This window comes from Cannabis sativa, chromosome 2 (assembly GCF_029168945.1).
Source record: "Cannabis sativa cultivar Pink pepper isolate KNU-18-1 chromosome 2, ASM2916894v1, whole genome shotgun sequence".
Classification (NCBI taxonomy): domain Eukaryota; kingdom Viridiplantae; phylum Streptophyta; class Magnoliopsida; order Rosales; family Cannabaceae; genus Cannabis; species Cannabis sativa.
The window spans coordinates 57179078-57194969 of NC_083602.1; the positions used below are offsets into that span (position 1 = coordinate 57179078).

General features: G+C 37.8%; 1 protein-coding gene and 1 long non-coding RNA gene across 2 annotated transcripts; one reads left to right on the forward strand and one right to left on the reverse strand.

The window, feature by feature from the left end:
• Positions 1-329: 329 nt before the first annotated feature.
• LOC115718610 (putative serine/threonine-protein kinase-like protein CCR3) lies at positions 330-3416 on the forward strand. The gene has a single exon (XM_030647426.2). It carries the CDS (start codon positions 896-898, stop codon positions 3299-3301), a length of 2406 nt encoding a protein of 801 aa, XP_030503286.2. The 5' UTR covers positions 330-895; the 3' UTR covers positions 3302-3416.
• Positions 3417-8842: 5426 nt separating this feature from the next.
• Positions 8843-10882, reverse strand: LOC133035025 (uncharacterized). Its single transcript, XR_009686311.1, has 3 exons — positions 10317-10882; positions 9546-9608; positions 8843-9070 (listed from the first exon to the last, which is right to left on the reverse strand). It is a non-coding gene; the product is annotated as an uncharacterized LOC133035025 (long non-coding RNA).
• Positions 10883-15892: the final 5010 nt, after the last annotated feature.

Below are 15892 nucleotides of genomic sequence, written 5' to 3' on the forward strand. Positions count from 1 at the left end.
GTAAAATATGACCACATAGCATAATTTTTTAGTACCTGTCATTGCCACTCAAAATTAGGAGAGCTGACAGACGGCATCTTAAAATGTAAACAGAATAGTACTTTGGAGGGTTTTCCCACCAAAATATGAGGTTGGATGGTTTTTTGCAAGTAAATTGATAGTTAAGGGGGTTTTGCCGCAAATTACTCTAATATTTATCAACTATCTTGAATCGAAACAGTCTTTCGTTGGGTGTAGGTGAGTGGTCTAAACTCTAGAGTCAACTCTATGTATATGTATGTCTATATATAATATAGATATATCTAAAAGGATATGTATACACTATCAAATTTTTTTAATAAAAGCGTAATGATTTGTTTGTAAACAAATATTTTTATACGTACCTAACGAAAAATATATATATTTCTTATACGTATAATTTATAGTACTTAGAAGGGGTTTCTATATTTTTTAATGAATGGACTTAAACATGGTCACATTCTATAGCACATATTAGGGCCAGAATAATGAAACAGCGAGGACAGCATAACAGATAGTTGTACAAGAATCAATATAAAATTTCCAAATCTCCAATCAACTAGACTATTACTATTTACTACTAATACTATTAACCCCATTACTCCTATCTCTTTAATTTCCTCTCATTCGAGTCAACAAGTAATATCACCATTAATTTTCACGGGACATGATCAACTATACGTACGCTCCTCACCCAGACCACAACGGTTTTGTTAACTGCTGAATAATAACTCTCATCATCAGATAGAGCTAGCTTCACTCACATTCTCACCACCAACTTCCTCAATAGGTTTCCCAAAACTAGTTCTGCCATGCACGATATCTTTGTTTTCACCCAAATGAAGAAGAGAAATTTTCTAAACATTAGTCTAATTAAATGACACTTCCCCTGCTCATCATCATCATCATTAACACTGTCATAATCTTCACTACCACCTTTGTACTCGTCGATGGCCTTGGCTCAGCATCGACAGCTGCGGTCGTGTACGGCACCAGCACCGTTTGTGGCATTGTAGCTGACCAACCAAATCAGAGCATACAATGTTATAATCCCAAAAACCAACTCCTTTTTGTTTCAGTCCTTCCCAATGTTTCCTTTCAAGAAATCTCCGGCGGCCGGAGCTTCTTCTGCGGCCTCAGATACGGTGGCTTCAGCCTCCACTGCTGGGATACATCTAACTGCACAGTCACTAATACCCTTCAACCTAAGCGCGTTTATCATAGCCGCACCGTTGCGTTGACCAATATAGCAGTTGGTGACTCTCAAGTTTGCGCTCTCGAACTGGCCACAGGTATAGCCAGGTGCTGGAGAGGAACAGGAGGGTCCTCAAACGACAATGAAAAAGTGTGGAACGACAATGGTGTTTTCCCCTCACCTGGGAAATCATTAAGGTTCCAAGCGATTACGTGTGGGAGCGGATTCACATGTGGGATATTGAGAAACGACAGCAGAGTTGTTTGTTGGGGTTTGGCTATTGCAGATGTAATTCAAATGGGGTTCGAGAATTTCTCAATGTCAAGTTTAGTAGCGGGAGAGTCACACGCTTGTGGATTGACTACAACCGGATTTTTGGTCTGCACGGGAGAGAACGGTTCAGGCCAATTGGACGTGCCTTCTTCAGTTTCTAATAACAATTCAGCTTATGAGTTTTCTGATCTAGCATTAGGGTCAACCTTCACATGTGGTATTAAAAGACAGAACGGACATGTCGCATGTTGGGGGAAACTAAGCCAATCCCTAATTAACAGCATGATTAAAAATATCTCATTCGAGCTGATCGTTTCTGGTTCTGATTTCGTATGCGGGTTAACGACGAGTAATCTATCGCTGATGTGCTGGTCTGATTCAGGACATTACGGTATTCTTCCGATGAGAATGATTATTCCAGGTCCGTGCGTGAAACCCGAACAATGCAGCAAGTGCGGCACTTATCCAAACTCAGATTTCCTCTGCCATTATACAGGGGATGTTATATGCAGAGTATGCCAGGTCGAAAATCTTCCACTAGCCGTGCCACTCCCGCCGATTCTACCTCCTTCATCACTGTCTGATAATGACCCTGATAATAATTACCAGCTTCGTGATTCATCTCTCTCATCAAAGGCTGACAAGAAGCTTTTGTTGGCGTTTTTGATCGTTGGTTCAATCGGTTCTTCAGTTGGTTTCAGCAGCATTGTTTATTGTTTATGGCGTAATAAGATTGTTCGTTCTTATCATCGCACCACTAGTAATTATGACGAGCCAAGAAATAGTACTATTACTACTCCTTCTACTGATCATAATGAGCCTACTACAGCTAATAATATTGTTACCGTACTCAACAGGGTAGGATCTTTAAATCCAGAGATTTTTTCACTTTCAGAGCTTGCAACAGCTACTCACAGCTTTTCATTAGAGAACAAAATCGGCGGTGGGAGTTTCGGCGTTGTCTATAAGGGAAAGCTATCGGACGGTCGAGATGTGGCCATTAAAAGGGGTCATATTTCGTCATCTCAAACCATTACTAGGATGATGATAAAGCAATTTCAAGAGAAGGAAAGCGCTTTCGATTCAGAACTAGTTTCTTTATCAAGGCTTAACCACAAGCACTTGGTGTCGTTAGTTGGATTCTGTCAAGAAAACGAAGAGAGGATTTTAGTTTACGATTACATGGAAAATGGCTCCCTTCACAATATCCTCCACGACAAGAGAAACGACAGCGTTTCCGTTATCAATTCATGGAGAGCGAGGATCAAAATTGCTTTGGACGCAGCCAAAGGAATCGAGTATCTCCACAACTACGCTGTCCCACCCGTTATTCATAGAGACATAAAATCCTCCAACATACTCTTGGATTCTGACTGGACCGCCAGGGTTTCCGATTTCGGGCTCTCTAAGCTGATGAAACGTGGCCATCGCGACGCCGTTTCGGCCAAGGCTGTCGGAACGGTTGGGTATATTGATCCGGAATATTACGTTCTGAATGTGTTGACTGCTAAGAGCGATGTGTACGGACTTGGAGTGGTGATGTTGGAGCTTTTGACGGGGAAGAAAGCTGTGTTCAAAGATGGTGAGGAAGGACTGACGAGCGTTGTGGACTATGCAAGGGAACGGCGGAGGTTGCTTGGGGAAGGGGTGTTGGATAATAGGGTGGGGTCGCCGGAGTGGATCAATGAGGCCGAGGCTGTTGAGATTTTGGCTGATACTGCTGTTCGTTGTGTGAAATTGGAAGGAAGGGATAGGCCTGAAATTTCTGAGGTTGTTTCTTGCCTCGACAGAGCATTTTTTCTTTGTAATTTTTAGAATTTGTAACTTATTCTCTTAATTAATTTTAGTCATCATTTTTTTTAATGTTAATTATGTAGTAATTTGTTTTCATTTGTGGAATGAGATCTAATAATATGGCATTTGGAAAACATTCATATGTGATGATCTGAAGAAACAAAGTTAATAAAAAACATTGTTGCTTAAAATTGGGGAGCACATGAAATGAAGATTTATATCATGTCCCATGTTAAGTAGTATTACGTAACGTTATCGATCATAATATGATTAATATCATTCCCGTGTTTAATAATAATAAGCGTAATGATTAACCGCGTTAATACAGTACTAACCATGATAAGCTAGCATAACAGGTGGAAACAACCTGTTTTGTGCTTGTATATATATAATATATATTTATATAAACTATTCTAAAAGGATCTTAGGCTGTTGCTTGGTTAATCATTGTTATTATCAAAATTATATTTTTATCAGATATTATGGTCATATGTCTTTGTCATTTCCCAATTGATTGCCAAAGCTACATATTTATTTATTGGTGCAGGTAATTGTCCTAAAGTTTAGTTAAATGACTTTATATATTAATTGACTGAGGAGCTATCTAGATAAACTATCTATACGGTATTGAACATTTGACTATTTTGAATTATTAATTAATATATAACATTACTCGTGAGTCGTTAAATGAATGAATAGATTCATAAGCTTAAATGCTGCGGCCGTTCCTCCACCATCCGATTAATAATAGACTGTAAATTGGTATAAATGCCAACCAGGCAGTTATAAGGAAAAAAAACAGAAAAAAAGGTTGACCAACCTTTTCCTTTTTCATTTATAGTGGTTGACATGTGCAACTTGTTAATATTTTGGAAATAGAACTAATTCGGTTTGTGGTTTTCACAATGTGCGCGATTTTTAACAGTGTGAAAAATTTCTTTATATTGCTAAAATCTTTGTACCAAATTAATAATGTGTATTTCCATATGACATAATAACCTTATTTTCTAATAGTTACATATTCTAACGTAATGTTCATCTATTATGCTCTTTCAAGAGATCGTCATAAAACTTTTTGGAATCAAAATGTGACATTTAAAAATTCAGTTGTACCCAGCGACGGACACACTTTTATTAATGTGGGGCTATACTAATAAAAATATTGTTTTTTAAAAAATTAAATGCAATTTTTTTTAATTTAATAATTATAAATCAAAATGATTAAAAAAAATTCCCACAAAATTAAATAAATCTAGTTAGAATAATTATAATATAGGTATAAATATTATTTAATAATAAATGAGTCCCCACAAAGTAAAAATTCTAGATCCGTCACTAGTTGTACCTGTTTCAAAAAAAAAAAAAAATCAGTTGTACAAATTATTAAAAGATGAGTTAAATATAGAATTGATCAATTATACCTAAAAAAAATGAAAGAATAAGACCATCTCTAGGAGATGCAAAAATTCATCTATATTTAGTTTAAAAAATAGTTTTGTGATATTTTTGCATCAACTTTTATTATTATTCTCTAATACATAATTGTAAGTTTTGATACAAAATTTAATATGTTATTTAATGTTCATCTAATAATTGTTAAAAATATAAAATAATAATAATAATATAAAAATAAATATAAAATTTAATAATAAAATAATAATAATAATGAAAGTCATTTAATGTAAATGAGCATGCTAACTAAACTTTAATAATAAAATATTAAAAATTGCATAATGGTAAATATAAAATCATAACATTTATTGTAATATAAATTTTGCATTATGCTATATTGTGATCTAAGTTTGAATCACTTTATGTTATGTAAGATATAGTTGGGTTTTGTGTTCTAAAAAACCTATTTCAATATAATCAGATTTACTAATTAATAAAGATCAGAAATCGCATTTTATGTTGCATGGTTCACATGATTTATTTCATGATTGTTTAATGTATAAATTTGTTAAGTCCACAACATATGTATTTGTTCATGATTATAGTGTCGTCAGTACAGTGAAATATAATCATGATTATATGTTCAAAAGTTTAAGTCCCATGATTTGTCAGTTTACTGGATTTAGACTGGCATGATAATCTGCGATAGGTATACTTACACCTTGGATAAGTGTTATGTACTTTTTAAGGTATTGGCAAAGTTTATCAATATCGGATGTATGGAGTATACATTGAAAAGGACCGATATTGATCTTAGATAAGATATCATAAACTTACCGTTATATCTTTCTAAGTCAATATCAATGGTTGATCTTAGGTCTATAGATTTTAATCCTGACATGGTTAGGTTCGATCTCAAGAGTGTTATTTGTGTTCTTTGATTTGTTAGTTAAGTCTACCTTTTGGTCTGGGTGATACGTATATTTTGGGAACATGATAGTACAATTGAGTGGGAGCGCTAAACATAGATATGGAATCTATAGCTTTTATAAGTTTTTAGAAGTGAAATAATGATTTCCTTTGAGCTTGGCTGAATAGAAATAAATGATTGAGATCTCATTTCAATAATTATATTAGTTTACTGAAATATCATTTATAGGTAGCTAAGTTTTTTAAGGATAAAATTCATTGAAGGGTAGAATAGTAAATATGTCCATATTCAGTGTTAATCATCTATAAAGGATCCTTGACTATTAGGATTGTAACAATGAATAATCATAACGTATCTATATCATGGTACATATAGAGCGTTCTATATAACTGAGAGTGTATTCAATTCCAAGTTCTATAGTGGTTCAATGAGGAATTAATAAGTTGAGAATTTAGTTGGTTAATTCTATATCTACTTATTGAAAGCTTGGTTATATAGGCCCATGGTCCCCTCACTAGTTGAGATAATACTGCTTGCAGACTCAGTTAATTGATTTTAATTAATCAATTATAATTCTAAAATTAGTCTATGTCTTATTTAAGAATTTTCACTAAGTAAGGGCTTAATTGTGAAGAAAAGAGGTTTAGGGGTCAATTTGTTAATTAAGAGACTTTGTATGATCTAATTAATAAATTACATAAATAGAAATTTTATTTATTAATTAATTATAATTATTAAATAAATAGTTTTGGCATTTATAGGTTTGAATTAGAAAATATATTATTATTGAAAAGAAGAATAAGTGGCCGGAAAAAGTGGCAAAATTGTAACTAGAGATTGGCTTATTGTGTACGACCAAGTGTGTTTTATTGCCCAATATTTTATTCTTTTTTAATCCATATAATTCAACCCTAAGCCCTAGTTGAAACACTATAAAAGGAACATACTCTCACTCATCCAATTAATGTCAACTTGACTATTCAACCAAACCTAGATGAGAGAGTTCCTTCTATAGAGATTTCACCTCCTTCATTGTTCTTCCATATTCGAAACTCTTAGTGATGAGTGACGTGCCCACACATAGAAAGTCAAGTACTCAATCATAGTGAGTAAGACGGTGGTAACCAAACTCGAAGGAGAGAAAGAGATCTAGGTTCAGATCTTGATAATGCTCTCCTACAGAATGGAATCAAGGGCTAGAGATCTTGAACGGAAGGAGTCATTATATTCTGCTGCAACCAATGTAAGATTTTTTTTAAATCCTTATGTGTTTATTTTATTGTTTTAGAGAATTCATATTTAGGATGTTAATCAACATACTTGTTAGTAAATCTAGATCCTGGTAAAATATTCCCAACAGATATTTGCATCAAGATATGGCACACTATGTACCATTGGAGTAGACTTTCGACAAAATGAGTTATATTTTATATTTGCATCACTTACTTTCATATCTATTAAAGATGCTCTAAGATGATTAATTTGTCATGTTTTTTATTTTCATAAAAAGTGGTAGTTTGTAAAGTTGATTTTATGAGCAATACACATATCTCATTTATAAAAAAAATTGTTCATCTCTTATATTAATATGCATCATTCGTAGATATAATCAAGTCATTTGATATAAGTATATAACTAAACATAAAAGTTGAGATCTCGTCTTTAAAATTTACAATCGTATACAAAATGCATTTTATAAACTTGTCGCACCACGACTACAAAATAAAGGTCCAAGTCATCTCGAGATCGAACTCTCCACGTCTAATCATCTGGATATGTACAATCATCTCCAAGTCCTGAATTCACTCATGCTCAAATTTTATCTTTCCTTTACCTACACATGTAAATAATATATGTAAGTCAACAAACTAAGTAAGAAAAGCATATAACATATAACATAACATCGATTTGTATCTAGGCCCTCGTACACCCATTTACAAGGCCTAACAGATGATCAAGAACGTTCTTAACATAAGTACGATCTTTGTACTATATGCACCAAGTACTCGTCCTGTACTAGTGTTGGTACGGCTAAACCGTACCCCGAAGACCACTATCAAGTACTCGTCTTGTACTAGTGTTGGTACGGCTGAACCGTACCTCGAGTACCACTAAGTGTTGTACCACATGCACTATGTACTCGTCATGTACTAGTGTTGGTAACACTGGATCATACCCTTTGAACATCATATACTATACCAATACACTCCGTACCACTACCGTACTAGTGTTGATAGTATACGAATCACATAACTGAGCATGCAATTTACATACATACACATATACATATACATCTTTATACTAATCTTACATCGTTTCCAGATTCAAGTGTGTTGGTCAACTTGAATAGAAATTCACGTGCTGAACAAGAGCCTTATATCACAATCACGCAAATTGGGTAAACAACTTGCTAAAGCCTTTTTGGGGTTCTAAACTCAAAACTAGAAATTTTCCTATCGATAGATAGCATGACAATACCCTAAATATTGAGGAAACAAAAAACTAAGACTCTCAAAACTGCTAAAAATAGTAACCAAATTTCCAGTAAACCATTTTCTAGGGTCATGCTTGGAAAAATAATTAACTAATTTTCTGTAGAAAAACCCAAGAGCTTCGAAACTTGCTCAAAACTTCCCCAAACTTAGCCAAACTTTCCAAAATACCTAATTGAACATCCATATAATTTTTTCAAGCAATAGCAGCAGCAAAAACATACAGAAAAGAAATCGACTATTATTGGGCCAAGTTTGAGTTCTTGAACTCAAACTTGCTCAAAAACTCTACAAACTACCAAAACCAGCTCACTTAAACCTAAAACAACTTAAAACATCGCAAAACTTCTAGGGTTCAGACATAGCTAATTCACAACTATTACATTCTTAAAACTAAAGAAAAACCTTCAAAAGATTAGGGAGAAGAGGGGTCTAGGGTTGCCTTTGAACTACAACTTAAATTTCATTTGAATCTCCTTAAAATTTGATGAAGAAGCCCTTAGTTCTTCTGGTTTCTCTTGAGGCCGAATAAGGAGAAAGAAAAAAAAAAAGCAAAGATATAACTTTGTTTTTGATCTATTCTAACTTATCCTTATCCCATATATTAGTTTGACTCTAATTATTGAGCCAAATAACAAATAGCGCAGAATTAGGCACGCTACCCCAAAACTGTTTATGAACCCTAATCCCCTAGTCGGGATTACTAATTGAAATAGCGCAGAATTTAAACTTTTATATTAAACAGACTGAAAATAAAACTTGTAATATATTTAAACTTTTCAAAATAGTTGGGATCCCAAAAATATTTACAACTTATTACAAGTTCTTTCTTACTAGCCGACCTAAGCGGCAAAACAGAATACAAAAGTCAACACTGTTAGACCCATAACCCGCTTGGTCTGAAGTGGCGTGAACATGTACATTCTTCGTCTGCTCCTGAAACTCATGGCAGATCAGCTAATGCCTTACCCTTTCCTGCACAGTAGAGCACCCGTGAGCCAAGCCCAGCAAGACAGTATAAATCACAATAAATATAATATGCTCATTTACATATGTCTGTATAGCACAGACCTAATCACTATATCGACATGCCCATTTATGTCTACGTGGCGTAGACCTATGTGTTGCGCCCACACATCTAATTAAATCTACGTGACGTAGAACCACGTGTTGCTCTCACACGTCTAAATACATTAAGGCCTTAGAAGTGGTTCATCTCGGTTATGTGTACCGAGTCCAACCTGATTATGCCTTGAGTGCATAATCCTTAAATTTCATTTCAATTAACATGGCATGGCATTTATACACATATTTCACTAGGGTAATAACCCTAGGCTAACAAACCGTTCCTATTAGGGTAATAACCCTAATCTCGGTTACCATAACTCACATATATCATATTCAACATAAGCGCCACTGCGCATACTCTACGTGCAAACTACTGTCTTACCTGTTGTCCCGCAATAGTAGAGATTCCAAATCCCCGGGTGCTCCTGACCAGGTGCCGGTAATCCTAGTCACACACAATCCGGGATTTTCACAAATAGGGTTAACCCCTGATTTCACATTCATAAAATAAATTCATGGCATTTCAAATACAGATAATCACATAGAGCTCGAAAAGAGCTTTCCAACGGTATAAAGAACGTCCCAAACGGAGTCCCGAGTCAAAAGTTATGGCCAAAACAAATTCAGGAAAAAGATGGCTCTCTGCCAGGTTTTATGGCCGCGGCGACCATAGATCTGGCCGCGGCCACTGGGTTCGAAAAACCCAGAAAACCAGATTTTAAGATCTAAACATGCCCACTTTTCCATATAATCGAATCTCAACCAAAATAGAGGATAAAAACACAAAATTCATGCATTAATCCACAACCAAAATCAGATTTAACAATATACAACTCTCAAGCTCCAAACTTGACCTAAAAATTCCATACAACATTTATTCAAGCTCTTGAATCTCACAACCAAATTCTCAAGCTTGAAACTAACTTAAAACAGAACCAATAATCCAAAATCAAGCATACATACAACCTAAGAATCACATCCACAACATATTAAGAGAAATCTACACCATTTTACCACAAAATCAAGCATACACAATCACTAATCATCAACTCTTTACTAACATGCATCCAAAAGAAATTCCTCAACACATTATGCTTTTCCTTCAATTTCAAAATTAGTGAAATAACTTCAGCAAGAAAGTCTAGAAGCTTACCACAACTTCAAGCTTCTATCCACAAGAAATTCAACTTTACAAAACCTTCAATTCAAGAACAATCTACAAAAATCTAAACATTTAAGAAATAAGTGAAGAGGAGAGGAGGGGTACGGTTTTAGGGCTGAAGGAAAACTAGAAAAATAATTCTCTTTTCCTTAAAATCATTCTTTTATTAAACATAAATTAAGGGTCTAAAAAGACCATTTTGCCCCCTAGGGCCAAATAACATTCACTTAGGCATGCAAGGGCAAAATGACATTTACACACCAATTCAAACCCAATTAAATTTCAGATTTCTCATTATCAAATAAAATGCCAATTAATTCAATCTAATTTGCATTTCGGGCCCGAACCCGGTTCGGCCCAAAATACCCGGTTGTGACTATACCGCGCCAACCTGTCAGAACACACCTGAAAAGACAACACAGGCATACTATATACTCATATAGTTCTATTAAGCACATAATTAAATTAATTTCATCATTTTACTCTTCTCGGGTCATAATTACCAAAATGCCCCTGGCTCACCAACGGGGTCTTTAACATGTTAAATTCATATAATTTCACATATATTGAACTATATAATAATATAATTCCTCAATTAACTCATAATTATCTAGTTAAGGTTTTGCTAATCCTTTTCTTAATCCCCGGGTATTACAATTACCCCCTCCTTATAGAAATTTCGTCCCGAAATTTACCTGAACAACTCCGGATATTTCTGCTGCATATCCGTCTCGAGCTCCCAGGTTGCTTCTTCTACTTTACTGTTCCTCCATAGTACTTTCACCAGTGCCACTGTCTTGCTTCTCAAGACTTTTTCTCTTCTATCAAGTATTTGCACTGGTTGTTCCTCGTATGACAAGTCCGGCTGAAGTTCCAATGCTTCATAACTCAGAGCATGGGACGAGTCTGAGACATATTTCCGAAGCATTGAAACATGAAACACATTATGTACAGCTGCCAGCGCTGGGGGCATAGCCAACCTGTACGCTACTTGCCCTATCCTCTCAAGGATTTCAAAAGGTCCAATGAACCTCGGGCTAAGCTTTCCTTTCTTCCCAAAGCGTTTTATGCCTTTCATCGGAGATATTCGGAGAAATACCATGTCCCCTACTTGAAAATCAATATCTCGACGCTTTGGATCGGCATAACTCTTTTGCCTACTCTGAGCCGCGAGCATTCGCGCTCTAATCTTATCAACTGCCTCACTTGTTTTCTGAACAGCTTCGGGACCCAAGAAATTTCTTTCACCCACTTCATCCCAGTGAATGGGCGATCTACATTTTCTTCCATACAAAAGTTCATAAGGAGCCATCCCGATTGTTGCCTGATAGCTGTTATTATAAGAAAACTCGATCAGGGGAAGGTACTTTACCCATGATCCCTCAAAGTCAAGTACACATGCCCGTAGCATGTCCTCTAAAATCTGAATGGTCCTCTCGGATTGCCCATCCGTCTGAGGATGAAAAGCTGTGCTGAACTTTAACTGAGTTCCCATAGCTCGATGCAGACTTTCCCAGAATCTTGATGTAAACTTCGGATCTCTATCCGACACAATGGACTTTGGGACACCATGCAGACGAACAATTTCTCTAACATATAACTCAGCATACTGATCAATGGAGAAATTCGTCCGAGCAGGTAAAAAGTGAGCAGACTTTGTAAACCTGTCCACTATGACCCACACAGAGTCAAATTGTCCCGTGGTTCTAGGCATACCTACCACGAAGTCCATAGCTATATCTTCCCATTTCCATTCTGGTATTTTCAGTGGTTGCAGCAACCCTGCAGGTCGCTGGTGTTCAGCTTTCACTTGCTGACATGTAAGGCACTTTGCAACATACTCAGCGATGTCATTCTTCATGCCTGGCCACCAAAACATGGCTTTCACGTCTTGGTACATCTTTGTCGACCCTGGATGAACTGAATAAGGAGTCGTGTGAGACTCATCCATGATCTCTTTCTTGATGTTTTCATTCATAGGCACACAAACTCGACTTCCAAATCTCAACATTCCCGTTTCATCTACTGAGAAATCACTAGCCTTCCCAGCCAAAACCCTAGCTCGGGTTTTTATCAACTCTGAATCTTGCTTTTGTGCTTCATTAATTCTCTCTAAAAGAGTGGATTGTAGGGTAATATTAGCCAATTGCCCCACAACCAACTCAATCTGAGCTCGAGTCATTTCATTTGCTAACGGTCGGGAGATTTGCTTCATAGTACTCAACTGACTCTGACCTTTTCTACTCAAAGCGTCAGCAACCACATTGGCTTTACCAGGATGATAAAGGATCTCACAATCATAATCCTTCACCAATTCTAGCCAACGTCTTTGTCTCATATTCAAGTCCTTCTGGGTGAAGAAGTATTTCAGACTTTTATGATCAGTGTATATCTCACATTTCTCGCCATAAAGGTAATGCCGCCAAATCTTTAGCGCAAATACCACTGCTGCGAGTTCTAAATCGTGAGTAGGGTACCTCTGCTCGTACTCCTTTAACTGCCGAGAAGCATAAGCTATTACCCTCCCAGCCTGCATAAGCACACAGCCGAGACCCTGTCTCGAGGCATCACAATATACCACAAACTTTTCCTTATCTGAAGGAAGAGTTAGTACAGGAGCGGTAATCAAGCGTTGCTTTAACTCCAGGAAACTTTTCTCACACCGATCAGTCCAAAAAAATTTCTGATTCTTTCGGGTCAGCTCCGTTTAAGGGTACAGCAATTTTAGAAAAACCCTCAACGAACCGACGGTAATAACCAGCCAAACCCAGAAAACTTCTAACCTCTGTAGCTGATTTCGGTGTTGGCCAATCTCGAACAGCTTCAATCTTGGCCGGATCCACCATGATCCCATCTTTATCCACTATGTGCCCCAAGAATGAGACACGAGATAACCAGAACTCACACTTTTTAAATTTAGCATAAAGCTTGTGATCCCGTAACCTTTGTAAAACCGCTCTGAGATGCAATTCATGTTCTTCTTCCGTCTCAGAGTACACTAAAATGTCGTCAATAAACACAATCACGAACCTATCCAGATAATCCTTAAACACCCGATTCATCAAATCCATGAATGCCGCCGGGGCATTAGTGAGTCCAAAAGACATCACAAGAAATTCATAATGTCCATACCGAGTACGGAACGCAGTTTTTGGGATATCTTCCTCTCGAATTCTCAGCTGATGATAGCCTGAGCGAAGATCGATCTTGGAAAAGACCGTCTTCCCCTTCAGTTGATCAAACAGATCATCTATCCGAGGTAAAGGATACTTGTTCTTAATGGTAAGCTTGTTCAACTCCCGGTAGTCAATACACATTCGCAGGGTTCCGTCTTTCTTCTTTACAAACAAAACCGGAGCACCCCAAGGTGAGTAACTCGGTCTGATGAATCCCAGATTCAGTAACTCTTGCAATTGTATCTTCAATTCCTTCAACTCAGCTGGAGCCATTCGATACGGTGCCTTAGACACTGGATCCACTCCCGGAGCCAGTTCAATAACAAATTCAATCTCCCGAACAGGTGGCAATCCCGGCAAATCTTCTGGAAAGACATCAAGGAACTCACATACCAATTTCGTATTCTCAGGCCCTGATGTCACAGGTTGGCTAGTGTCCACTGTAGTAACTATGAACCCTAGACAACCTCTACCCATCAGGTCTTTAGCTTTCAACAGTGATATTCTCGGTATGCGTGCCCCTTGAATTTTACCCACGAACACCGCTGGGTTAGCACCGTCGGGCTCAAACACCACCATCTTCCGTTTGCAGTCAATCATCGCTCCATATTTAGACAGAAAATCCATTCCCAGGATTATGTCAAAATCAGATAATTGCAACTCAATTAGATTGGCGGTCAACTCACAACCGTCAATCCAAAAAGACAAGGACCGAATCCACCTTGTGGATATTATCAGGTCTCCCGAGGGTAACAAGGTTCCAAACCCCGAAGCATATATATCACATGGCTTATGTAAACTTTCTATCACCCTACTCGATACATATGAATGAGTAGCTCCCGAATCAAATAATATAGTATAAGCACAACCATTAATAGATAACTGACCTGTCACAACTGACGGACTAGCATCAGCATCTGCCTGAGTTATAGTGAAAAGTCGCCCCGGGTTCTGAGCAACATTCTTCTTAGGCTCTTCTTTCCTGGCTTGGGGACAATCTCTGATAAAGTGGCCCACCATGCCACACTGGAAACATGCCTTGGCTCGGCACTCACCAGGATGATGCTTCTTGCATTTAGAACATTCTGGATATGATCGGAATGAGGACCCGCGACCCTGACGGCCACCTCTGTTTCCCCGAAACTTTCTATTTCCCCCTGAAGCTCCGGAAGCCTCAGCCTTGCGTTTGTGCTCAGGGTTGCCACTGTCGGTCCCCTTACTGACATTACCACCAGCAGGATGGTTTGATGCCATGGCGGCATCCTTTGCAGCCTGCTCCTTCATTACTTGCTGCTCGGCCTCCTCAGCAATTAAGGCCAGGTCTACCACTCTCTTATACAGAGTGTCATGTGATGTGGTAATCTTCAAGTCCCGACTAATTGTAGCATTTAGTCCTCGAACATATTTCTGCTTTCTGGTAAAATCTGTAGGCACCAGATCACCAGCAAATTTAGATAACCGATCGAATTCCAGAGTATATTCGGCCACAGACATTTTCCCCTGAGTCAACTTCACAAAATCTTCTTGGTGTGAAGTCCTCACTGCAACGTTATAAAACTTTTCTTCAAAAAGTTTCTTGAACTCTTCCCATGTCATCACACTGACATCTCGAGTCTGATTCACTATATCCCACCATACGCGGGCATGATCTTGAAACATAAAGGCCGCACAATTCACCCTCTCAGTTCCCGTCACCCCCATGTTATCGAGGATACGGGTAACAGTGCTCATCCATTGATCGGCCTTAATAATATCAATGCCTCCCAGAAAAGCCGGAGGTTGCAGCTTCACAAACCGCTCGAACACAGAGTCCCGGTGCGGCATAATATACCCTTGGTTACCCACCACTGGCACAGGAGCTGGTGGTAACCCTTGATTCACTGGGGCAACCTGTTGCCTTAAACGTTGCAACTCTTCCTCTTGACGAAGTATGACACTTCGCATTTCATGAAACATCTGCTGCCAGTCAGCAGGAGGATTAGCATTAACGGCCCCCGCATTATCCCCCGGATTTTGCGGAGGTGGAGGCAGTGCTGGTGGATCGGTTCGGGTAGCCCCGGGCTCTACTTGCTCGCCCTGTGGTCTAGATGATTGCGGAGGGTCCATTACTAGTACCCCTGAAATCAACAACCCCAGCGAGTTAAGCACCGATACCACACTTACACACTTAATGCCTCAAACCCTAACTCATCTATTTACCTCATACATATTTACATAAACAAATAACATTTATAGCATGGCATCACATAACACATACATACTCTAGATGCTTGCATACTGCCTAAAATGGAAAGCGGTAAACATATGATCACACATACAGTCAAGTATTTACTCTCAATACTTACTGCACCATGAGTCGAGCTTATCTCTGACGACGAATGTACATGTTCG